Source organism: Perna viridis, chromosome 6, assembly GCF_037379345.1.
Source record: "Perna viridis isolate PV_CMFRI_1.1 ecotype Kerala chromosome 6, ASM3737934v1, whole genome shotgun sequence".
NCBI classification, from domain to species: Eukaryota; Metazoa; Mollusca; class Bivalvia; order Mytilida; family Mytilidae; genus Perna; species Perna viridis.
In genome coordinates, this window is record NC_142450.1 from 8,348,250 (window position 1) to 8,375,355 (window position 27,106).

Here is a 27,106-nt window from a genome sequence, read left to right on the forward strand (position 1 = left end):
GGAAAAACTTTTCAAAAGAATTTAACAAAAATATTTTGACTTCTATTGTTACTTTCTCCAACCTATTTTACAACTCATATCAACATTTATTAATGTGATTTTCTGAAAAATTTAGGTGGCAAAAAACTAGAATTATTGCTTTTTTATTTGCATGATTCTTAAATGATTTGGTATTTAAGTAGTTTAGGATTGTATACTACACCCTTCTGTTTATATACTTGCAAAAGTGGATGCAGATTATGAATGTATATCAAGTATTACTTATGTTTCATTTCTTTCTTCCTAATCTTAAGTAGTTAAACAATACTGTCTTTCTTTGTACAGTGTACTTTTGCTTTTACACATTCCAGCTGTCTGATACTTTGGTTTATAAAAAACATTCTGCTAGATGATATTTTTTAAATGTTTAAGTAACGAAAATTGTACTGTAGATAATGATAATCAGGATCTTTTTCAGCATTGATGTTATATTACTAATACAGGTGGAAAAGAATGTACAAATAACTACCCCTAATACTGATAATCTGTAAATATTGTATGCTTTCAGCAGTGCATTGAGGAGCTAATATCCTATGTTTTTATGTTTATACTCCTTCAAAATGTTTTTTGTTTTATTCTAGAAACCAATCAAACAGAAAGGTAAAGAAAACAAAGAAACACCTGCAAAGGACAAGAAATCAGCCAGCTCAGAGAAATTGGATACTAAAGAGGCCATTAAACCTGGTACTCCAACAAAACATGCCAAAGCTAAAGATGGAAGTCCATCAAAGATGCAGGTATCTTTCGATTCGTCCATTATGTCTTCTACTGATGCTATCGAAAATGATCTGCTTTTTGAGTCAATAGAAGATCAAACTTTACCTGAAATGGACACATCTGCTTCTGAATCATCAGCAAAGGAAGGTGAAAAGGCTGTAAATCTGGATGATAGTTTGAACAAAGACATTGAAGAAATAACTGACACTGAAGTTATTGCTGGTTCTGTAGAGGAGACTGTCCCTGATGTTGTCAAGGAAAAGAGTAAATCTCCTTCTCCAGTTCCTGATGTAATTCCCCAGGAGAAGGAAGGAGACCAAGATGAGATAATCAAACCAGAACCTGTGGTGGCCTCCACCCCTGCTAAGGAACCTAGAGAACTTTCTCCTATTCCTAAAGCCCCATCATCTCCTGCCAAAGAGGCAAGAGATGTTTCTCCTGCACCTAAAGCTGCAGGAACTCCAGCCTCCACTAATAAGTCACAGAAGGAGCTAGAGCTGGAGGAGTACAGAGCAAAATTGGCAGAGAAAAGAAGACAGGCTAGAGAAAAGGCAGAGAGAGAAGCTGAACTTGAGAGGCAAAGACAAGAACAGATTAGGTATACTTGATAAAATAGAACTATATGAACTGTTGTTTTCATGGTTTATTCATACTACATAGTCAAATTACAAGACAGTCGACATTTTCAAATGTACATGTAAGACTTTGTGGATTTATGAACTAACAATATTTTGATTAATCAGGAAAATAATAACCATTAATGATTGTGCCTTAATGGTGTTAAAAATGTCTTAAACTACAACATTGAGAAAAAAATTGGAGACTTGATTAGATACTTATAAGAAAAAAACAAAACCTGCTAAAAATATTTTCAGTAACAAGAGATTTTTATGGTTAATTTCTCTTTTGATATCCTTCTAAATCATAGTTCATCAATGTTTTAGACTTGAAGAGGAAGAAAGACAGAGAAAGGAAGAGGAGGAGCAGAAAAGGATTGAGGAAGAGGCTGAGAGGTTAGCTGAAGAGGCTAGGAGACTAGAAGGAGAGAGGTTGAGGAAAGCAATAGAGGCTGAGGAACAGAGGAAAAGGGAGGAGGCGGAAAGAGCTGAAGAAGAGAGATTGGCAGTAAGTTTACATTGGCTTCACATGATATTAGCATTTTCATACTGTAAATCTTTAAAGCTCTTTTCAGTGTACTATCCAATGTATTGTATTTAATATTTACAAAAAGAGGAGTGGCTGTGTACTGTGCATGGTTAGATGTATAACATTTTAAAACAAGTATACCTTTGTCAAGAAGGTGAGATGCTCCCAAAACTTCAAGTTCATATTGCCACTAGTAAAACATTCACAAAATTGAACAAAATCATCTGTCATTTTACAGAAAGCTTATTATCATAAATTTAAAATGCATAGTAAAGAAACACCAAAATAAATTCCTAGTTTAGGGCAGGTACATTAAGAAATCTTGTTACCTCTTTTTTTTATCTCACTGAACTGATGAAAATGGTATTGATCTTTTCAGAAAGAAGAAGCAGATAAGAAACAAAAAGAAGAAGCAGAGAGAATGGAAAAAGAAAGGATAGAAAAAATCAGAAGAGAGGAAGAGGAAAGAAATGAAAGGAAAAAGGTTCAATAACTTACGCTAGATTTACTATGACAGTACTAGTACTACTAGACTTGCAGAAAACAAATATGTGTTTCATATAGTTCTAACACTAGTCCCTATTATTAAAGACCTGGGATTTGTTGCACCAGTTTTGATAAATTCTGTTGTTTACAAAAGTGGAAAGACACTGAATTTATCTCACATTTGTAACAGTCTTCTAAGTAGGCAGTAGACCAAAGGACATTGTCTATGAGAAATCGTGTTGGTCTATTAAAGTTCCCATTAGAATGGACTGATTGTTTATGCAAAATGAAGCAACTGTCGATCTATGATTGTTGTAAAGACACGTTCATGCATCAATAGATAAATTAAAAATCCCCCTTATAAAAAAAATGTCAGTAACTATGTTTACATATTATCTGCTAAAAATATACTGATTGTAGACAGAACCAAGCCAGTTGAAGGGGTCACAAATGAAGCATTTCTGGTCTTGTTTCTGAATGAAGGTCTATCTATTGTTAAAACTTATTACAAAAAATCTACAAAAGTTGGTTATGAAATTCAAACACCAAATTTCAAGGATCAGAAAAACATACACACAAGTCAAGTGTTAATAATGTATTCTGTGTAATATTTCCAAATTCCTAAAGACATAGATATAAGCCACAGTCAAGTTGATGAAAATTGATTCTAAAAGGAAAAAAAAAATTAGTAAAAAACACAAACACACTAGTCATATTTATGCAACCCTAAATGATGTGTATTTTTAATACTTTAAAAAAAAAATCAGTCATTTCTTGAATTGAAAATAGTGCCAGGAAGTTGCTATAATGCAGAATTTTTCTCAATTTACCCCAGACCTCTTTCGTAAAAAAGTTGGTGCTCAAAGTCATTTCTTGATTTTGGTCTAACCTAGCTGAAGTGGGTCTATGATAATGAAATTGTCTATTTAACTCCAATTTTAGTTTCTTCGACTGGTGTAAAAAATTTCATAGTTGGTATTTAAAGTACCTATTTCTTTCAGTCAAATTATCAATAGCTAGGGAGAATACCTCCATTAATTCCCACAAATATTATTTGGATATGTTGCAAAATTATATATAGCCTATACATCAAGTTAAGATGAGAGCTTATGACTTCCTCCTACACTCATTAACTTGATAATGCTCATTCGATGATTTTGTTACCCTTTTATTGCAGCCGAATATCGGCTATTTCCCATAGAGTCTTTTCCCAAAATGTTTAAAACGATTTTCCCAAAGAAAGAAAAATTGCCAATTGTGAAGCATAGTTTATTCAAAATCAGGTAAATAAGCTGATAGAATGTTCCTCAATACGTTAATTCTACGTCCTGATACTTAGAAAAGGAGGAAGTAAATGTCCAATTGTAAATGCCGGATTGGCACTTGACGCATTTCTTCATGTTTCTTTCCCCTTTACAAAGTTCCTCTTTGTTTACTTTGGAAATTTCACATAAATCAAAATATTATACAAAAAAACTTACGAAGAAAGATGCTAAAGGTGTCCAAAAATTGGCACCTTGTTCAAAGGATGGGTAACATGACTAGTGAAAGCGCTACTAGGGAAACTACTGATATTGAAACATCAAGTTATGATATAGAATTAGAATATGATGAAACATCATTGAACAACTTGTCACTTGCTTTATAAGAGTTAAAATAATACTAGTTTGGTTTCAATCTTCATATAAAATATTTTCCCAATATGTTCATTTTACTGAGAAAAATTCACCCCAAAAAAAAGGGTTGGGGCTTCTTTGAAAAAAGGGAACAAAATCACTGTCATTTACAGAAGAAGGTGGTAACTTACATGTATACATCACAAATCATAGCCATCTGATATTTTGTGTACAACTTTAATTTTGGGATCTGTACCAATTTTCAATGTGTGACAAGTTAAGGGAATACTCACTCAACAGCATAATCAAGTTTCTTGTGTCAAACTACAGGAATATTATCTTTAGATATTACAGCAAGTGTTTCATGTATTCATTTCATACTTCAAACAATGTCTTGCATTTCTTACAAAAATGCAAAAGTAAATATGCTCACAAATTTCTGATGTTATTTTTTTTATATCAAGTTGAAATATATATATATATCTTTTCAATTTACAACTTAGATTAATGTTCTTCCCTTATTCTGATGTTTAAAATAGAAGAATTCCCTAGATACAATATATTCTAATTTATTTTGTTATATTGAATTTCATTTGGTAATGTTTCAGTTTATATATTCCACAGTTGCTAGGCTGTTTTATGAATGTGCAGACATTATACTAAAGAAATTGTAATTGTCATTTTCAAAGATAAGAAAAATGTGTTTGAAAGTTGGTTATCGTCAATCATCATTTTGTTGTCAGAATGCATGTAACTGTTTACATGGTGCTAATCCAATCCAAGAACAATTTCTTCAAATTTTTAAATACAACATCAGTCATCTTATAATGGATCAAAAACTAAAATTTACTATAGGTACAAACTTGTTATTGTAAAAGTGTTAATTTTCATGGTGTACTACTTATTAACGAAGTTTGGGGGTGTATAAGAAGCTTGCAGCAGTGTCCTGAAACTTCATGTGTTGTAATAGAACCACATGGAGATGTGCATATTGTCTGGAATTTATGTTTGGGCAAAAATTATTACTAATCAGTTAAGAATCTGTGAAAATATGTGTACTTGACAAAATACATGAAATTTAGCTACCCTAAAAATTCATATATTTATAGTATGTCACAATGTTGGTGATTTTTATAGAACGTGATATTGCACAAAACTCTTATCATTAGTATGACTTTAATCGTTATCTTTGTTTTGTTATTTTTTAGAAACTTGCCGCAATCATGTCTAAGGTGAAATCAGACAAAAATTTAGCTGTAAGTATGAAAAGCTTTTAAGTACATACAAATGTTACTTAATAAAAAAAAATCAAATAACTGGAAGTAATTTTTTTCAAAGTTAGGGGAAATACATATGTACATGGAAGTAAGAGAATACTGGGAATTTGGGCTTTTTATAGCAGGGATGTGATATTTTTTTCCCCAAGGATTCACATATTTCCACTTTCACAAATCCATATTATGATTTTTTATATAACTGTTTTAATATTTACTTATGATTTTGCCGATTCATGCTTCTTTATTTTTCCTCGTATTTTATCCCTGTTATAGATTAAGGTTTATTATTGCATTGATTTAATTTGTTAATTGATATTTCAATTTTATTACTGTTATCAATTCTATATTTTATCTAACTGGATTGCTTTTCTTCTGTTTCTATACTAGCATTGAGTTCCTTTCAGAATTGAAAGTCTTTAAATTATTTATTGACTTGAGGTTTTGCCATTCTATCATTCTTGATATTAACTTGTTTGTGTACCATGAGGTTGTAATAATTCTGTTGTCAGTAAATGAGACTTTTTTCTTAAAGGCATCAGATACCAACTTGTCAACATCATCAATGACAACTTCTCAAAGTCTTTCAAATCTTGTTACTAGTGAAGATGAACAGTCCGGAGAAGAATTGACTGTTCAAGATTCTACTCCGAAATTCAAATCTCCGTTATTACAAAAACTTGTGGAAAATAAAACAAATGGTAGTGGAAGTGAAACACCAAAATTTAAATCTCCACTGTTACAAAGTCTGTTAGGTAAGAAAGGACGACTGAGTGAAAAATTGGACTCTGAGAAAACTGACTCTAGTTCTAAAAAATGTGATACAGACACTCAAGCTTCTGGAGAACAAAGGGAAGTAACTCCTATTAGTGCTGACAGCAATAGTGATGCTAGCGATAGCAGTGAAAATTCTGTGATAAACACTGAAACTGTTAATAATGGTGTTCATAATGGACATATAAAAGAAATGATTGATTCTAGGTAAGTTTCTATCATGTTAGGTCCAAATTTTATATTCCAAGTTTACATTTCTAATGTCTGTTGCAGATTTCACATGATATCTTGATCAATTTTACCACAAGGTTCCTTATGATATAGGGAAAATTATTTGGTATGATAGAAATTAGGTGGCAAAAACAAGCGTTTCATAAAACCTTGCGTGCGATGTTTGTTTGTTGACCTGTAGTTTGAATTAAAAGTCATGGTTTTTTTGTTTTGTTTTGTTTTTTTTGTTGTTTTTTTTTTGTTTTGTTTTTTTAATGCTGAATCAGACTCTGCATGTAAAACATATTTTCGACTGATTTTCAAGTTTGTACAAATTTAGGTCAGCAATGAAACTTTACTTTGATTTCACAAAAATCTTTGATATGCTATAAATCTTACCCCATGTATATTTAAGTTTCAATTGTAGAAACTGTTTTCAAATTAGTACATATTTTCATTGATGTAGAAGGGTCCAATATTTAAAACTTTAAACTTCATCAAAAGTTGACTGTTCTGGGTTCCTTGATATGTTGAATCTAAATCTGCACAGATTTATGGCTATGGGCAAAATTTTTGGGTAAGTCCAAAGTTTTAAAAATTACTTTTAACTTTTAAGTGTAATGTCCATTGTAGTTTCCAAGTTGTTTGTATAAAATAGGAGATGTGGTACGAGTCATCCACCAAATACAAAGTAACAAACAATTAAACTGATGTACTGATTCACAAATGTTTTCTGTATTTTTTATGCTGCACCACAAATTTTGTTGACGTAGGCAATATCAAATGTCATCACCTGTGGGAGTGGACATACATGTATATGTAACAATCTTGTTTTCTTTCAAATGTTATGAGTAAGAATCAATTATGTTGCATAGATATGAAAATATAATTGAATTTTTTTTTTTTTTTTTTTTGCTAAAACAATAATTTGCTTATCAGTGAGTATAGCAATTTAAACATGTACATGTACAATGTAATTTTGACTACACACATAATATGTAAATCAGAAAGCTTAAAATAGAATAAAAGATCATTCAATAACTAATAAAAATTCATTGTTATTGTAAGTACAATATTTTAAATGACCTTGAAAGGACAGGAGTGTGATATGCATTTGAACATGTACCACAACTTTTTAAATCATAGAACAAGGTCATATTTATATATGCATTTTTGTACCGGTGATAAAATGACAGTTCTGAATATTTTAATGTATATAGTGATCATAGAATGTTTGTTTCTCTTCTGATTTTGATAATTTCTTTTTTATTGTGTTCCTTATTTACTTCTGGTAAAGTAATGTGTCTTGCAGATTTGATGTGTTTTGCACCATTTATACTTTTTTATTTTTGATTTGATTTTAAAAATATCTATTATTGGATCCGATATGAAAATCTCTGCCTGCATTTTTAAATCAGGTTTCAGGTATCTCTTATGGCTTTTGAGCTCAAAGGGGCCACACACCCCTCCAACAAAAGCTTCATTATTTCAGATTTCATTTAATTGGATTCCTGATGAAAATCTCTGCCTGCATTTTTAAATCAGATTTCAGACATCAGTTATAACTTTCAGGGTCAAAGGAGTCGCACACCCTAAAAATTAGTCCAATTTAAAAACAATTTTTTTTTTTTTTTTAACTCCTTATGAAAGTCCCTGCCTGCATATTAAATTACATTTTAGATATCTCTTACGGTTTTCTAGTTTAGGGTAGCCAAAGGGACCACACCCCCAAAAATCTACTTTTTGATCTTTGGTCTGATTTAGAAAATTTTTATTAGAATTTCAAATTTTTGTGAAATGTATAATGTCCAAGCCAGTTGTTGTGTCCATAATGAATTGTAAGTGCCTATGCTTAACTGTGTCAAAAACTAATATTGTGTCCACACTTTTCCCAACTGTTCAAGGTTTGACCACTGTGGTCGCATTATGCTGCACTCTGCAAACTTTATTATTAAATAATTGGCAAAACTGTGAAAATTCCTTAAAGAATCCCTATAAAATGTTGTCAAATTTGCCTATACTTAGGCTCCATTATTTAGAAATTAAGTATGTTGACCTATATTTTTTTCTTCTTAAAATTTTACAGTTTACTATTAAAAGTGTTAGGTATGATCTACTTCAAATGTTATTTTGAAAATTTATTTCTATTTCCTTACAATAATTGATACTTTTCCAGTTTTTGCCTCACATGTTGTTTAATAGATGCATATATCCTAAAGTAAAACATGAATTACTTCTAGGTCATTTAAATTACCAAAATAGCACATGATGAATTGTAAAATGTTAAAACATTCAATCTATTTTTAAGACTTTTAAACTAGTTTTCAAGTCTTAAGTACAACACCTGTATAAAAATTTATAAAAATAACAATCCCTAATAAGCTGTTTATACCTTATAGAAAAAATAATTAATTGGTTCTATAAATAATAATATGCCTAATAAAAATCTTGTGTATTCCACAAAAGAAAGTAATATGGGACATGTAAATCCATGCCTCATCGATTTTATTGATAAATTAAAGTGTGAGGTGTTTACCTGTTTGTGAAATTATATATTACACAGGTAAAAATTCCAGGTGTGCTCTGTGAGATACACAGAGATGGAGATTAAACATTTGGCTTGTAAGTTGTAGAATTTCATTAGTTGCGGGGAATTTATTTCAGCTTTTTGGGTAATGTTTGATGTTGTACAATTGGATTTACAAGGAATGCATGCATAAGTCTGAAAATTAATTTATTTGTCAAGTAACACAAGAAGCTTTTGAGTTAGGCTACATGTAAAGGCTTAATAATCTGAAATGAAATTTTAATGTTATCTATACTAAGTGTGATATGACTGCATTTTAAAGTTGTTCTTCACAATTTTGTATCATTTTTTACATTATGCATAAAATGGTTTTCATAAAAATGCAAATTCTGTAAGGAAATATACTACATTTTTTAGATTACTGGTTTAAAATTTGTATATTTGATTAACCAGAAGTATGTAAAACTTGTTTACTAAATGATAAAACATGTTTAGATATACAGATTGTACTGGTATGTCACATTTTATCATCCTTACTGCTATATAGCTATACTGGTAATGAATTTAGAAAAGGGAGTTCTCGAAAGTCAAATATACTTATCTACATATACAGGTTAACTCAAATTAGGTTTTAAAAAAGCTTTTTACAGTCTTTGCCCTCTAAATTTCAGACAACATGCCCCTACCCTTAATCTGAAAAAAAAATAGTTTATATGATACACTGGCTTGGAAGCACAATTTCTGCAAGTCCGCCACTATTTTTACCAGCATTGACTGGTGGGCTGGTCCCAATTTTGAAGACTGTTTTTACCTATGGGTACATAGAAATGAACAATAAAATGCCTTTCTAGATTTCTAAGGAATTTTAAAAATTAAATTATTTGGTTTGAGCTCTCCCCTAATTGAGATACCAAAACTTGGATTATTTTTCCCCTGTTATGCTTGTGCAAGGAAATGAAAAGGACAATGAGAGTTTTATGGGTCAAATGAAATCACTCTTGAAAAGGACTGACAAGCTCAAAATATATATAAGATTTTAACAAGGAATGTGAAATTGAGTATACAAATTGCAGGTGTAGCTGCAAAATAATTTCAGCAAATGTGGCAATTAATTGATAATTTAATCATAATGAAATTGCTATTCTTAAAATTCATATGTACAATGACTTAAAAATATAGAATGCATCCGGACTTTCTCAATATTTCAAGTTTGACCCTGGCACCACAAGACTTGAAAAATTACTTAAGTTGCAGAAAGTTCTTGATTGTTCGTCCATTCTGACGACCCATGGAAGTTAAGAATATTCCCAGATATACAACTGGCTTCTTTAAAACACTTAAAGCTACCATATTGCTGTTGATCAAGACAAAGTAAAATGTTAGCTCTGTCCTGCATAGGCAATTATAGCCTAAAACTTGAAAAAAAATTGCATAGATATATAACTTTTATTCTGTTATATACACATACATGTAAAGTAATACAGATTTTCCTTTTTTTCTGTTTTCAGTATTAGTATGCGAACAGTGGACTCCTCTGTAGATAGTTCTTTATATGGTAGTTTTACTGATTCAGCGAGTACTGCCGATCATAAGTTGGAACAAATTATAGATCTTAGCGTCTCAAACTCAAAATATAACACTTCAGATGACTTATTAAACTGTAATACAAATATAGGATTTGATGGTCAAGGGGAAGAAACTCTTCCAAAACCTATAATCGCCTTCGAAGATAATGCAACCCGAAGACAAGAAGTTGCAGGTATGTTAATTTAATATTCAATATAATCACTGGTCAAAGAAATTTAATTGTTTTCTGTATATCTGTTCCATAAATTCTCTTCAGCTAAAATTTGGTTTACAAATGATACATTTAGTTACTATGTTTGGCATTGCAAATCAGTCTTCTAGTTGTACTGAATACTTAGCTGCTTCGAGCAAAATAAGCTTTTTTTTCTCTTCATTTTATACTAGTGCTTTAATACAGTAATTACACACACACACATGTATCAATGACAGTTGCACAATACAAAAAAAAAAACAAAAAAACAAAAAAAACTTCTCACGGAGGACCAGTCACAAAGATATTGTTTAATGACAGTGTGGAGCTGGTGACAGAATTCATACAAATTTTCAATGAAGTAGTAATTTAATACTACTTGTTTTACATCTGTTACCAGTAATATACACACAATTTAAAGAACAGGTAAAAATTTAATGATGCAGTGTATAAAAACACTTAATTTTAAATAGATACAGAGTGCCAACCTGTCTATACTGCGAGATGTTTATTATTCAATTAAACTTGTCTAAACTGTACCCTGTGTAAACCCAAAACTTGTCCTAACCATATCTTATGAAGTCCCTTTGTTTCACATCCTATTATTAAACCATTTTATATTGCTGCTCGGACGTTAAACCCCAACAAAACAATTAAACCATTTTATATTCATGTTTACAGACTACTTGCTTTATATTCGAAACTTTAAATTAATTGGCAAAGAGTTCAGAGACTAAGGGAATTTTCAGATTGACTTTAAATCCAGTGAGTTTGATGTTATAAAGAATTGCTTCTAAAGAGTTGGAATTTCTGCCAAGAGCTGATATTGACCCCTTGTCATAGTTTTCTACACCTGATATTTGGTATACAGTTTTCATTGTACAAAGAACAACATTACTTCTCTCTAAAGAAAGATATGAACCAATCTGTAAGGCATCTTTAGTTCTCTCTTAAGAAAGATGTTAACCAGTCTGTAAGACATCTTTACTTCTCTCTTAAGGAGGACATTAACCAGTCTGTAAGGCATTTTTATATCTCTCATAAGAAAGATATTAACCAGTCTGTAAGACATCTTTACTTCTCTCTTAAGAAAGATGTAAACCAGTCTATGATGCATCTTTACGTCTCTCTTAAGGAGGACATTAACCAGTCTGTAAGGCATTTTTACATCTCTCTTAAGAAAGATATTAACCAGTCTGTAAGACATCTTTACTTCTCTCTTAAGAAAGATGTAAACCAGTCTATGATGCATCTTTACTTCTCTCTTAAGAATGATGTAAACCAGTCTATGAGGCATCTTTACTTCTCTTTTAAGGAGGACATTAACCAGTCTGTAAGGCATCTTTACATTTCTCTGAAGAAAGATATTAACCAGTCTGTGAGGCATCTTTATTTCTCTCTTAAGAAGGACATTAACCAGTCTGTAAGATACTTCTCCCTTACATAATTTGCTTTCTGTTTTTCAGATTGCTCATGAGAGTGCTAATGCTGTAGTTGCTAACGGTTTACATTCTGACAATTCTTTAAGTGAAGACATGTCTGCTTCTGATGAACGTGATCATTCATCTACCAGTGATGCTTTAAATATGTCTGTAAACAATAACAACTTTGACACAGACCCTATTACTTACAATGTTGACCATTGTGAGAAAGACCCCAAACAGGAAGAACTTGATAATATGTGGCAGCAGCTAGAGGGTGCTATGATTCAGAGTTATGATGAGGTCAAAGAAAGACTGATGGATTATGGGGTTGGGGACGGGGATGAAGATAGTGAATCAGAAGAGGGGCATTTATGGAGAATGATTCAAGGGGATTCCCCTTACATGTTGGAATTGACATGAGTGCTACTCCCACTAATCATTTCTTTCTTATAATGTTACAACAAAGAAACCTCATGTTATTACTGTATTAATGATATATAGCTACAAGCAAATAGAACTACTGGACAAATTCGCATTTGAAAACAAAAAAAAAAGAAAGCATGGCATTAACTTATTTAAAAAGTAAATAATTTTCAATGGCCATTATTGAAAGAAATGACAATGTCTTCAATATAATTATGAATGGCTTGACAAGTTACATGATTAAAGACATACAAATACTGTACCATGACAACTGGAATATAAGGGAAAATTATAATACACAAATAATTAAAAAAAGCATGGACTGCTTCTTTGTTCCTTAGGCTGTAATTTTGGAAATTTTCGGGTGGTTAATTTTCGTTTTTATTTTTTTCGAATATTTCGCATGAGGGTTAATTTCACGCAACGTTTAGTTTTTCACTTGATGAGAAATAGCGTGGTGGAAGTTTTCATTTACTTCCCAGATTTTATTGACTTGGTAAAAAGGCAACAAATTAACCCCATGCTAAAATTTCCAAGAATACAGTAACATGGTTCTATATGCTTGAATAAAATTACTTTAGTGGTAGTGAATTTGAATTTGGATAATTTGTGAAAATTTGTAGGCCACATCAAATAAATTACTTGTTCTTTTGAGCTTATGCATTCCTTTTTTTTTATTTCAAATTTGTTTTTAAACTAGTAAAATAATTAAAAATGAAAAAAAAAAAATGCTTGACTTGCACCAGAACATTTTAGAAATTGCACCAATTATCAGCTTTTACAAGTAAGAAAATAAGTTTAAAATTATTGCTTGCTTGCACTTTTACATTAATAAAAAATCATAAGAACAATTAATTTTTTTATCTTGGCTATGAGTAGAATGCTTTTTTCTGTTAGGGGTATAACAACAGTATATTTGTGAAGCAATAGTGTTAGTGAAATATTTATTGTTGTGAACAAAAATGAATTGAAACAAATAGCATATGAAGTATAATTGGCTGCTTATCCAATGTTGTTACCACATGTCTCACAAAATTTAAAGGATTGGGCTTTGCATGGTGACATTGTGAATATATTTTGTATGAAGCTGCTTATTGTGCAGATTGATAACGAAACAAATGTTTTTTCTTCATTAAAAACTGGCTACATTAAAAGTATTGTTCAGAGATAGATCTTTTCTTCTTTCTTGCCTTACTATTGTTAATGGTTGTAAAGTATACACCTATACTTTGCTTTTTTAATGTTTAAAATGTCCGACTTTCTCTGCCAGACGGAGTGTTGTTTTTGTTAAAACTGTGCTTGTTATAACCTGCATTTATAGAAAAGCCATGGTATAAGGAGTCATGAATCATTTCTATGAAGTGCTTGATAACTGTGAAATGTGATAGGAAATTATAAATACCGAATCTGGTGTAGTGAAGGAAACATGATCCTTGATTTTTTTTCTAATTTGTTTTGACTGTAGGCTAAAATTATGTGATAAACTGTATTGCTGCCACTTATTATATATAGGTCGTCGTTTTTACCTGTTGAGTTTGCCATTATTTTTTGTGATTTGTAATTTATCAGAGATTTGAGTGCTTATTTGTATATATAGTTAGGTATTTTTATTTGTATGGAATTTCAAGGCTTTTCTTCAGTATTCTTACTTTAATCTCATATTGAAATATATTTGGTCTGCCCTTTCCTACTATTTAATATATTTAGTGCCTACTTCTTAGGATTTATTTTTGGAGGTTTTCATCCTAAATTTAATGCCAAAAGCTTGATTAACTGTTTTTAAGTCATCAGTTTTCAGATTTGTCAAAAGTCTCAAAGTCTCTTCAAGTCAAATTGATGTTCATGTTATAGTGATTGTAGCTTTTTGAAATTTGGTAAACTTAAAATCCCCAAAACTTGAATAAATTTCAGTCAAATAAAAGTCCATGTAAATGTTACAATACATTGTATATTCAGCAGTCTGTCTGTAGTACTTGTTATCCAGTATTGAAGATAACTGCTACACTCTTGCTGCAATATTCTTTCAAGTTAAAATATCTGGTTAGAAAAGGGCAAACCATCTTTTTAGGGCCTTTGTAAGTTTTGTTCTAGTCCCAGATCTCTCAGGAAAATTCAGATGGTTTGAAAACTTTCCTTGGATAGGTTTTTGTTTCCATTTAATGCTAGGAAAACTATGTTTTCATTTTGCTGAAATTCCACTGACTATTATAAATAGAATTATGATTTATTGAAAACTAGCCCTTATCTGCATGTGTATGAGAACATTATACAAGTATGTTTAGTTACTCATGTAATACATGTACATGTACATGTAAGTACATGTAATACTTTTGAACAATTTAAATATCAACTTATTAACAATACTTAAGGATGACTATCAAGTGTCTTATAACTTACGATGACTGGATTCTACAAAGTTTATACTGCTCAGTAGATATAACCCTGATATATAAACCTGATATAAATGTGATACCTGTATGTTTTGTATATGCAAGTTTTGTGCGTCTTTTTGTTTCAGTTTTGATATGTTTGTATTCTTTGTTTTCATTGTCCATCAATTCATTTAGGGGCTATATTGAAGCTCCCTAAACTCTTACAGTTTTGTGCTTTTTGGTTGTGCTTACAAAACATTCATGTGAAATCGATAGACAGTACCTGAGATTTCATTCATATTTTCTTGTTCTGCTAATCTTGCATGTAAGATACATTGAGAATATGGGATATAATTCTTATCTCGCATGTCAGCTTTAAGTGTTCAATAAATATTGAAAAAGCTAGAAAAAAATCAAAAATATTTTTTTTTTAAATATTCATTCATAAAAAGTATGAAATAAAAGTTGAAAAATTGTAATAAAAATTATAAAAAATAAATTTAAAAAAGACTTGATGTATTGATGGACATCCAGATTGTAGCTGAAGTGCTTTTCGTTAAGTTGGTGAACAAACATAACAATAAGTATTGAAAAATCTTCTTTTTTCAATTTTTTTGAAATAAGTCCACAAAATGAAGTCAATTCATTTATGGTGAAAGATTATTTCTGTTTTCATTTGTTAAAATTCTCTGCAATATTCAAAACCCATAGATTGTCTTGAGATAAGTTTGATGTGTATTCAGTTTTATGAAATAAAGGTATATTAAACTAACTTAGATCCATTCATAGTCATTTATGTGTTTTATACTGATTTTGTACCCTATTTTTATCAGTTGGTAGACAACGTACACTTACATCTATAGTCTGGTGGACAGATATTGTTGCTTGTCCACTCGATGTCGAAATTCAGAATAAAATGTGAAAACCTACGATGTTTTTATATAAGCCTGTCTTTTGGGAAAAGAATGTGTGTTGTATAGTTCTCTTGCCACTCCATGTACTATGTAACAAGATTTCAGTAATTTTTATGAATACAATATTTGTAATGATAGACTGATGCCTCTTTGATTTTTCATCCTTTATAAAGTGAAATGAAAGGTAATCACAGTTAGGAAAATCAAATTATTATATGGATAGGAGTGATTTGTCAAATGATCCTGGTATAAAAAATATTTCGAAATTTCACTGTGAAATAAATTCAGTAATTTCACCGTCAATTTTCTCCAGCTAAAACATCAGTATTAAGCAGACCACAAAATTTAAACTTTAAAATTTATATAGAAAGATACACACATATTATAATTATGCTTTTCTAGAAACACCCGCTGAGTTGTTGCTCATAAAAAGTAAATTTTAAGTGCAAGGTAGACTAAAGAGGAAAGGAAAATTATGACACGATTAAAAATCGTTTCACATGGTTCACATGGTGCAGATGGATACACCATAACGATCCACGAGTTCATGATGACGACCATAAAACGTCTGTAGTGATGACTTCAATCTTGTAGCAACATAACCCTGTTCCAGAAGCCTAATTGTAAGATGTCTACCACGGTACAAAAAGTCGACGTAGTTCTGGCATAACACAAACATCTGTTTTAAGGTAGGAGTTACGTAAATGAACGCCACTAGCGGATTACGGGAAAAAACGTTGTCTTTGCCGTTACTATGCGAGTTATTTCCCTTTGACCACTGACTTGAAAATGTTCGACGGCAATCGAAATTCCCGTGAATATTTCGTTCCTAAACTGTATTCTACAAAATAACAACCTTCGCGGAAAAGAGAGACCAGAAGATGTTCACGAGAAAGAAAAATTGAATGCACATGAAAGTAATAACTACAATTTGGAATGGAGACAGGATAGAAGAGTAGTAGACATCCGGCAGATATACTGAAAGGGTGTAAAAACTGCATATAATTCTCCTCTGTTTTGTATAATTGCGAATCTGATCGAAGATATGGTCTTAGGAGCATTCTTTATGAAAAAAGAGAAATTTGGAAATATCCTCCGATTAAAATCAATGACCAGTCTTGTTTCGACGAATAAAATATATATGAAAACCAGTCAGACGGTTAGACGAACGATAATTTAAAAGTCATTTGTATGGGAAGAGTGGGTTCGCGTATATTATTACATTTTTGTGGACATACCACAAATGAGCGTAAAAATAAAAAACAAAAACAAAAACAGAGAGAAAAAGAAAGAGTTCAAAGGATTGAAAGCTGCGCTAATGTGTCTTGCCAAAGAGCCATACAAAAAGAAATACCCCTGAATAAGTACGGTTTACAAAATGTTATAGGCTTGAACAGCTATTTTCTGTCGTTCTTGCATGTATGAACGACCGAAAATAGCCGTTTAATTCTTTTAATTCAATCCCGACATTTGGGAATTTTTTTTTTAAATGTGTTGAAACGGTAAATGTATAGATTTAGTTCTGGAACAATTTATTTTTTTTTTGGGGGGGGGGGCGAATTTACTTGTAGTTAGATTTAAGCATTTGTAAGTTTTCCCCCGAGCTGAAAATTACTCGCTGTAAACAAACTGTATCGGTAAAATTAATGTGGATGTAGTAAACTTTTCTTATGGCTATATTATGCCGTTTAGGTCATTGCCACACTCTTTCGAACTACACGGCCGGCCATATTGGTTTCAAGTTGGCTAGCGTTCATGCATGTATGAACGATCTGGCGAAGTTCATGCAAGTATGAACTTTCTGGCAAAGACGTTCTCGACCAATCAAATACGGCTATTAGCATGAAGAATCTTATGATTACAATTATACAGTGATTTACATATATACATACAAAGTTATTATGTATATTCACCGCGCTTCATAAGAATAAATAGGAGACAGAAAACTACAAGATATATGAGACTAGGGTGGATTCACTGATATTGAAAAGTGGGTTCCAGAGGGTTGACATAATAATATTTGCTCACTCTTGACAAAACACTGCGTGAAATTTTTTATCCGACTTTTGATCCACCACTGGTATAAGAAATCAAACTCAATAATGTGGTAATCGGGAAAAGGCGATGGTCGAGGGAAAAAACACAAGATATCAAATTGGCATCCCTAAAACAAACTATCAAATAAATCAAAGTACTCTTTTACTGAATCAATTTACATCGATTGTTTAATTAATCGTCAAATTGCAAAAATAGGATTAAGATCGAAGGATAGAATAGAGATCGATTTCAAACGCATCTTAACACGAGCTTGATGTTGTGTAAATTTTCAAAATTAAACTCATTCATTTAAATTCACCATTCTGATTACAAATGACGATTAATTTGTCTTTAAAGTAGCACAATAAAATTCAATTGCCATCGTACCAGTGCGCCAGTTTGTGTGATATTCAGGTTCGTAGTCAGTTTACATGGAACACCTATATATAGACGAGTGAACACAAAACCCACTGACATCTTGCATAGTTGAACTACAAACTACTAGTTTGCCTTTTTTACTTTTTCAGGTCAAAATTCAATTGAGCGAACTCCAGATGCCTTTTTTAATATATACTTCTCATAATACAACTTGTTATCAGTTAATAAACTTAAGTGCTACAAATAACATTATACCGTAGACTGACACCATTCCTCATAGACAACTGCATGATCAAAATTACTATGCCCCATGAAATATCAGTTGCCTTTGACAAGGGTTTGCGAAAGAGGGAAAGTGGACTGGGTTACAGTAGTTTGACAGGTGCACATTACACAAGAAGAATGCATTTTTTATGTCTGACATTTATAAGCCCTGTGTCAGAAAACAAACCCGAGACACAACGTGAAAAAATTTCATGAAAAGCTGTTATCATGATGTATTTCCAACATGATTGCTATGAGTAGCTATACGTCCCCTGCCGCCGCAAAAAAAATGACATGCAAAAATTCCATAACTCCTATGAAATTTGTTGAAATCAAATGGCGGCGCAATTATCAATTACATATGTTGGTAAACAATCCTAAAAAGGGGTGACGGACGGACGGACGCACACACGGACAGCGGTCCTAATATAATTTGATAGTGTATTCTGTAATCGAATAGTGGAGGGTAGAAAATAATTAGAATTGGTATGTGCTACAATAAACTGATTGGATTAGGTCAGAATTATTCGTATACCGGTATTTCTATGTCCCAGTTCCTTTATTGCGGGGAATTAATTCACTTTAAAATAATCCATAAAATCAGTATCTCAATTCTAAGGCACCTATTGTGTAATACTTCCGAAGATTTCGCGGCTTTCTCATCACTGTCAGCTGGTGTCTCCTTCAGTAAGAATACAATGACTTCATTAAATACTACGCCTACCAAATATCCCATATGTTCATTGAGCATTTTTATCATTTAGGCCATACAATAATGTAGCGATCATGTATCCATTTTTGAATTTTTGATTTTTTTTTTTCGATACAAATACGTGTTATGAAATAAATGAATATACAGAAAATGCATTCGTAAAATATAGCAATCTGAAATAGAATGGTTAGACAATACTACACGTATTTGTAAATCGCCTTCTTCTCGAAAAACTTTGTTTCTCTGCCTTTTCGGTATTTTAATCCCCTTCCAACATCTTTGAATTCATTTAAAACTGAAGACACTGTGTCCAGGGACTTCCGTTCACTAATTTTGCTACACGTACATACATGAAACAAGTGTCGTAACAAGCCTAGCGTTTCATTTCCAACCGTATAACATGTAAAGATAAGTGACGTCGCCGAAATAAAGTTTGACGTTACCGAAAAAAAACGAAAATAAAACGGTAAGTACTCCCACTTTAGGACAGCAGCATGACGGGTTAACGAGCCCCGTTGTCAAGTGATTTTTATAATCTTTCGATAGCTATTACAGCTGATAATTATATACTATTTTTTAAAGAAAATTCTAGGCACCGTTATTTCACAATACTAAGAAATGATTTAATACCTGCTGTTTTTTAACAATTTCCCTACATATCCTATGTATTTTCATCATTGTACTAGTATATTTCAAATCTATATACTTAGAAAACGAAATCTGACACGATGTCATTTTTTTTCTGTCATATGATTGCATTCGAGTCGATCTTTCCATATGCAAAGGGTAATCAAGGGAACCAAGGTTATAGCGGTAATCAAAAGAATGTAATCCAGGACAAAGACCAGACATGGAAAACAGACACACACAAAAAAGAACACAAAGTAACTAAAATCATACACACAAAGCAACAAAAGTAAATGAGCAACTCGGACTCCACCAAAAACTTGGAGCATGGACCAGGTGCACCGGTAGGGTAAGCGTCCTCTGCTTTTCTAGAAACACCCGCCGAGTTGCTCATAAAAAGTCAAGTCCGGGATAGACAAAATTTCAGAAAATTCTAGGACGCGATATTTACGTATCTCCTACCTTAAGAATGGCTGACGTACAATATTTTTACCACAGCAGGGCTTGCATATTTCGATTCCATTTGAATATCTAGTTCACCACAGTATTCACATGTTGCGAGCCAGAAATACCACACACTTGGTGATGCTGTATAAAGCATAATTCAGATGTGTGTATCAGACTTGAATGTTGTGTCCTTATTTGATCCGTGCTGAGACCACCTGACCTGTCTTATGAAAATTGATTTCTTTAGTTACCCTTATACATATAGATATAGGAGAAAAGAGAACAAAATTACAAAATCTGGGATTCGGTCGGGCCGGTAACCCCGGAATGATTTTCGATGGGTCTGATATTCTCAGCGATCAAAATATTTATGGCATGCATTGCAGAAAATATCTATTTTTCGTACACAGGAGCTTTTGATATAGTACCATTGTAAAGCTGAGACATAGGGCTACATGATACATGTACCTATATGTATTTAGTTTCTTCACATATGCTGTTCCCGGAAGACTTAGACTCTCGAACAATTGAGTCGCAAAAATCATGGCTTATTGCATGACCCAGTGGGATACAAATAAGGGTTTATGCTGAAAAAGAATCCGAGAATATTTTTTGGCGACAAATTAATTCGGTAATGGGAGGTGTAAAGGTTCCTGAAAATCACTATGAAGTTGATGAGTTGGAGGTGCACGGGGGAACCCCGTACTCCATGGACTAATATTTATTTCGAAAGAAGTGCAATTATGGGTGCATATCGATGTAAAACCGAAGGATCATTAAAATACAATAATTACCTTAAACATAGAGACATAAATTTCGAGATAAATTTTGACTAATTATCCAGCTTTTTCATGTTAAAATCGTCACATTATATAACAAAGTGTTCTTGACCAATGCATTTGCCGTCAAGGGCGTAGCTGCTTATATTTAGGTTACAGAACACCAATTCAACCCATGAGCATTTGGAACGCACGCAAAAATAGTCCTACGCAGAAATTACCCCTGTTCCTCATAGTGCTGTGAAAAAAGCTCTCATCTTATTTAAAAAATTTAAACAGTTTCTGAAACGAAAAACATTTCTGTACATTTTATAGGTGTATTTTGCTTCTTGTGATGTGAAGCCTAATCTCCATAATGGTTTCTAAATATACCCCTATTTTGTGAAAACACTGGGATTTTCCATGCTATTTATAGACCCTTCACTTCCGGTGACCAGTACTGCACTGCAAGTCTGCTAACACCACATGCCATTCTGAGGATTGTGAGCTGACATATGTAGAATCATGCTGATATATAGTCCTCTGCAGGTTAAAGTTAAGGTAAAGTCCAGAGAAGCCATTTAATATTGTCAAATTAGCATAGAAGCCTATGGGAAGTGGAATTAGTGGTTTTTAGCCTTAAGTGGTTTCTAGCCTATACGCAAAAACGCACTTGCGTACACATCGAAAAATCAGCCTAAAAAATAAAAAAAAGAACGTCTTTTGCAATGGAAGGTCGTACGTATGATTTTAAATATTAATTTATCAAGGTTGGGTTGTTATTTCTATAACATAATGATATTTTCTATGCCACTACAAAAACTCTCATACGTTATGTCATCCAAATTTTAAAACCGGAATTACGGATTTCAATCCGCGTACGTTCCTGACTTTACTTTCCATAAGTTATATATTGGACAAAGTTCAAAATGGCAAAAAAGAAAGTTAAGGTTTTTCTCCACCTTATCCTAATATATACAAGTCTGAATTTTTGAGCGACGGTGAAAAGTACAGTGTAATGACAAAAAAAATATATGTGGGAAAAAGTTCGCCATTATAATTAACCTATCAGGTATAGATCTAATAAAAATGTATTCATTCATTCACGATACGGAGAAAATTCACTATTGGATCATTGCCCATTACAGATAAAATCAATGAGATATAGATATTTCTTACATGAAAGATATTTGCCACTTTTGTAGGATCTTCGAGTCACGTTCTCGGTTTCGCCGCCGTATGTCCGTCTGCCTGTTGCATTTACTTTTTTACGCCTGTCCCAAATCAGGATTGTCTGATCCCTCTGTTAGTCTTTTTTTTTTACTTCAAATTCCTTTATGTTGCCGATATAGTCTCTAAAAATGCTTACACAGTCTGAAAATATTAATGTAGTCTGAAAATGCATGTACTAGTATTTCGCTAGACCTGCGTGCAATGTTATCCTTTGTCGTGAGGCTATCATCTGCGAAGCCGCCGTTCATTGATGACACGTCATGTTTATGCCGTGAATTAATATTTTTCATCCTGGTTGTTCGCAGCTACATGCGACCCATGGGTGGAAATAGGGATCAATGAAAAATTGAAAAAGCTCATTGGAGTCTCGTGATAAAGGTAGTTAAAGTCATTGAAATTGTGCGCCGTATCAACAAGATAACATTAAGTTCAGCCAGAGCCTTAATATACTAATATACTAGTATCAGTCAAAATTCAAAAAAATATCTTATGAAATTTGTTTTTTTCTAGTTCAGCAATCGACCAGACTAGACCCCTAGCCGTAATGCTATCTCTAAGAGGTGGTAGCGACCCTGATGATTTGTTTTGAGTACACATCATTTAGGCCTAACTACGCCCCTTACAGTGTTTAGTTCCTCTGAGAGTTGTGTACGCGGAGACACTGCCTATTAGAAAATGTTTTATTCTGTACAGAAACATATCGAATTTCACGTCGAATTTTACATGTCAATGAATTTATCGAAATTAACAATTGTATAACTCCTTTATTATTCGATACTCAAAAGAAAAAAAAGTTTCCAAAAAAGTCCTCAACACTCAAGTTTTAGCATTTTGTCTACGACATGCAATAAAATCGCATGTTTTGCAATTATGGAAGGATGTATTCAAGAAAGGCAAAGTTTCTTCACTTACATGACTAAAATTCTAATGCTGTGTTTACACGCAATTCGCATTCAATTCGAATTATCCAATTTCCAATAATTTAATTTGATTGTTTATTTCTCATTTGGGCAAAATCGGTGACGCCTCTGGGTGACGCCATTCACGTCGATACATAGATCTGCAGTCCATAATTCAAAAAAGGCTTTGATGAAGGGACAAATCTTCATTTTGACGTTAGTCGATTAGAAATTAAATTGTAAGGATTGTTTTAATATTTGACCCAGTTATGCTCGCAATAAAAAGAAAAAAAAGCTAAAAACAATCCTTAACTGGAAATTCATTTTACATATGAACGCGTACTGGATTTAATTTAGAATTTTTGAATAAGGATTTGATGCGCATTTTTGACCGTGTGATCGCACCATAAGAAAAATCAGGAATTCATCAGAGACGAAGACACTGAAAATAAAAAAAAATAACAATTTTAAACGTCAAGAAGAATAGTGAAATGGAAGAATTTTATTATCCATTTGTCATTTTGCCCCTCTTTAGAATAAATGAAATTGAACTCCTTGAAATTGGAGTGTCCGTTTTTACTAACTTGACTCAGGGACTTAATATTAAAAAGAATTTTGACAGTAAAAAAAAGATAAATCGAGAGTCTTCGAGTTATCGACGGATAAACATTATCTTCCGTTTTTTTCTTTTTTTCCCATCCTTCCTTGTAGGTCAGGAAGAAATACTCTCTTAGTTCTCAGGTCCTCTCTCATCTCTTTAAAATTTTAGGTCAATAACACAAGAATATAACAAAAATTACTTCCCCTTGTCATTTTGTCGAATGAAAAACACAAGCATTACATTTTTTTCACAATGTTGTTAAAAATATGCCCCTCCCTTTTTACTCATGATAAATGACGTGAGAACCAAGAATTAATTTTGAATTGCCTTTAACGTATACCTGACAAAAATGGCGGGAAAATATTTTAAAGTAATGTCAGTGGCAGGACCAGATGGGGCGGAGGGGCCGTTCGGGAAATACTGGATCCGGCCCCCACATTATGTAATAAGCGTCTAGTATTCGATAGCATCTGCAGATCAGGTGTGGTTGATATTCCCCGTATTCGTTATATTTCCTGTATGAGACAGTACATTACAGTGGCGGATCCAGATATTTTAAAAAGGGGGTCCATTTTTTTTCACGTGCATATTTGTTTTCATCAAGAAGCAAGTGAAGTGAAAAACATGTTTTTCATTTTTATTTATTAAATCATAATAATTTTTCTGTGTTTTCATGTCTAAAAACATGTAATAACTAATTGTCACTTTCAAAAATAATTTTTTTATAGGAGACGCGGGAACGTTTCCTAGTGCATGTGCATGACAGAAGCTATAACAGGTGCATTCGTTTGAAATTCATAAGTGGAGTTCCTATTTTTATCGAGATATAATATTTAACAAACAGGTGGGGCGGACCCGTCGTACACCATCCCCTAAACTTATGCCAAAAAAAAAAAATGCATGAATTTTTTTACAAAATCTCCCCCCCCCCACCCCCCCCCAAAAAAAAAGAGATATTGTTAGCTTCGCTTCGCTCAGCCTTAAATTCTATTTACGCCCCTAACTTGAAGTCGTGGGTCCACCCCAGACAAAAGCAGTGTTTTGTCCCGGCCTCTCTACATTGGTAACTTTATTTTCTTTAGATTTATTTAAAGTCACTTTTCTAAATAAGTAACTTTTTCAAAGTCAGTGGGGAATAAAGTCGTTTCAGTTTCACCTTTCAGTCAGATTTCTATTAATCATCAAATTGAAGCAGGAAGAATCGTGAACCAACTTGCAAAAAAAGGAAAATACAAACAACAGCATATTCATTGATATCAATTTTAAATAAGGTATATAGGATTTAAACTTACAAGATGTGTCATGTGATTTTGTGTTGACATTGAGAGACGGAAGTAAATAACAATACGTGTGTGTCGGTTTTGTCGCTAAATTTTCTCATCTGATTCATGCCGGGTTAGAGACAGGAAAATGTCAATTACAAATTAGAGAAATATACATCCTCGTGAAGTTAGCGAACTGAAAAAGTTAAACAACAATTTTATATCGACTGCTTTCCACTTACACTTCTTAAATATGAGTACAAATGTGAAAGAGGCACTTTCTTCCTGGGATATTTAACAAACTCAACTGGAATTTTAGTTTAGCTGATTGTGTTGCTCCTGAGTTATTTTTGTTTTAATGAGCAGTTTGAAAATGGAAAGATGGATTTTATTTCTACTATGTGTTTCCGGTATTTTCATAACTCTGAATCCGGTATGTATTATATTTAACGTTCGTACTTGATACGAGTTGCGGGGGTGTGAAAATTTTTTTTTCACCCGGCCGATCCCCTCAGACTCAGTGCTCTCAAAGCTGATTCGTTGTTTTGGCCAATTTAAACCCTTGATTCCTTTTCATTTCAACGTACATACATCACCGGCGTTATTCTCTTATGCAGGCTGAGATTTAACAACATCTCCATTTAGTAATGCATCATCTTCAGCCCATCATTTATTTCATGGGTACCACTATATAATGCCACTTAAAGATGTTGGAATTCCGTTAATCGATACTAAAGTCAATTGTTGGTAAGTATGTATTGATGCAGTGGCAGCGGGTTTTTACATGTATATAACATATGTCCGAGTACCCATTAGCAACATGATTGTGTAGTAAAAAGGATCGAGATCTTTATTTCCGATGAAGGACCCACAAGTGGCAATGTTAAATATGACATATATGATTGAAACAATAATAGACACATAACAGAACACATCTTTAAATAAATTACATAAATATACCCATCACGTTCATCCAACAACATCCCATGCAAGACCCCTGTTGTTTTCACAGACCGTATTCATACCTCAGATTCATACACACGTCAATATTTTACATAATTAATGTGTACAATGTGAGAGAAAAGCCTTAAGATATCAACTCTACATAAGTCACTTGTAATTTTTAATATTTTACATAAGTGAGTGTCGATCAGACAGAAGGTAGGGAGAACATAAGCAGATATCCGAGCAATATACTTATCTCTTCTCAACCATTTCCGGCTTACCCTGTGCATACATTGTCGTGGATCCGGTCATGATGACCACGAGCACTCACCCGACTATTGTTCAGTTTATGAATGAACGAATGATGAAATGAATCGGTTACAAACTGCAAAGGTGTAGGCTGGTCGTGTTGTTTCTAGTGCTTCATTTGTTTTTGGATTGCGTCCACCGTGTTCCTACAATGCCGTTGATGAAATGGACAAACGCAATGAACACGTTATCAGAATATAAAGATTAGAATGCATCTAGTTCAGATGTAATTACCATACCTAGAGCATAATATTCATTATAGAAAATTCCTATTAATATCAGTCAGTGTTTTAACTGATAATCTTAGCTCCTTCCTCAGCCCATGATAACTCCTTCGTTAGTCGACGCTTGATCCCACTCATTACTCGATTCACAAAACCAATATATCATACAAACAATATTGTAATATCTATCAAAATCAGCATTGTCTACCTGTTAGATTACAACTGAGCCTAACTTCTTGCATTTCCTGTATGTGCGTGCCCTTTCTGGTACTACTGCATGATTTGCATCATTTCGACGTGTTGTCGTTCAAATCAAAGATTAATAAAGGGAACCAAGGTTATACCGGTAATAAAAAGAATGTAATCCAGGGACAAAGACCAGAGATGGAAAACAGACATACACAACAAAGAACATAAAGTAACTAAAATCATACATACAAAGTAACAAAAGCAAATGAGCAACTCGGACTCCACTATAAACTGGGAGCATGGACCAGGTGCACCAGTAGGGAAAAAACATGATGATTCTGAAGGGCAGGAAGAAAAAAAAAACATTTACTGAAGCAAGTCGTTTAAGATTGTTTGCCACATGTAATTATGCAACATCACGAACAGTTGCAAACAAAGTATGTGAAAAAAAAACAATACAAGTAGCATTTTTCGCTCCTCAAACCACTAGGGCTAATACTAGTATATATTTCAAAAGAAACA

At 32.7% G+C, this 27,106-nt stretch overlaps 2 protein-coding genes across 22 annotated transcripts in view; both read left to right on the forward strand.

Moving 5' to 3' along the window:
* Window positions 1-15,714, forward strand: part of LOC148613514 (uncharacterized) — a 52,022-nt gene extending 36,308 nt beyond the window's left edge. For all 19 annotated transcript variants that reach the window (XM_088586854.1, XM_088586836.1, XM_088586852.1 and 16 more), the window contains 7 exons: window positions 621-1,354; window positions 1,701-1,881; window positions 2,282-2,386; window positions 5,213-5,260; window positions 5,814-6,259; window positions 10,298-10,548; window positions 12,033-15,714. In XM_088586854.1, coding sequence (XP_088442980.1) covers window positions 621-1,354; window positions 1,701-1,881; window positions 2,282-2,386; window positions 5,213-5,260; window positions 5,814-6,259; window positions 10,298-10,548; window positions 12,033-12,043 — 1,776 coding nt within the window. In that variant the 3' untranslated portion in view covers window positions 12,044-15,714. The remainder of the gene's footprint in view (window positions 1-620; window positions 1,355-1,700; window positions 1,882-2,281; window positions 2,387-5,212; window positions 5,261-5,813; window positions 6,260-10,297; window positions 10,549-12,032) is intronic.
* A 9,379-nt stretch (window positions 15,715-25,093) lies between these two features.
* Window positions 25,094-27,106, forward strand: part of LOC148613516 (tyrosine-protein phosphatase 10D-like) — an 82,402-nt gene continuing 80,389 nt past the window's right edge. For 2 of the 3 annotated variants that reach the window (XM_088586855.1, XM_088586857.1), the window contains exon 1: window positions 25,128-25,350. In XM_088586855.1, coding sequence (XP_088442981.1) covers window positions 25,276-25,350 — 75 coding nt within the window. In that variant the 5' untranslated portion in view covers window positions 25,128-25,275. Of the gene's footprint in view, window positions 25,351-27,106 lie in introns of all 3 variants that reach the window. The other variant, XM_088586856.1, reaches the window with a different exon arrangement.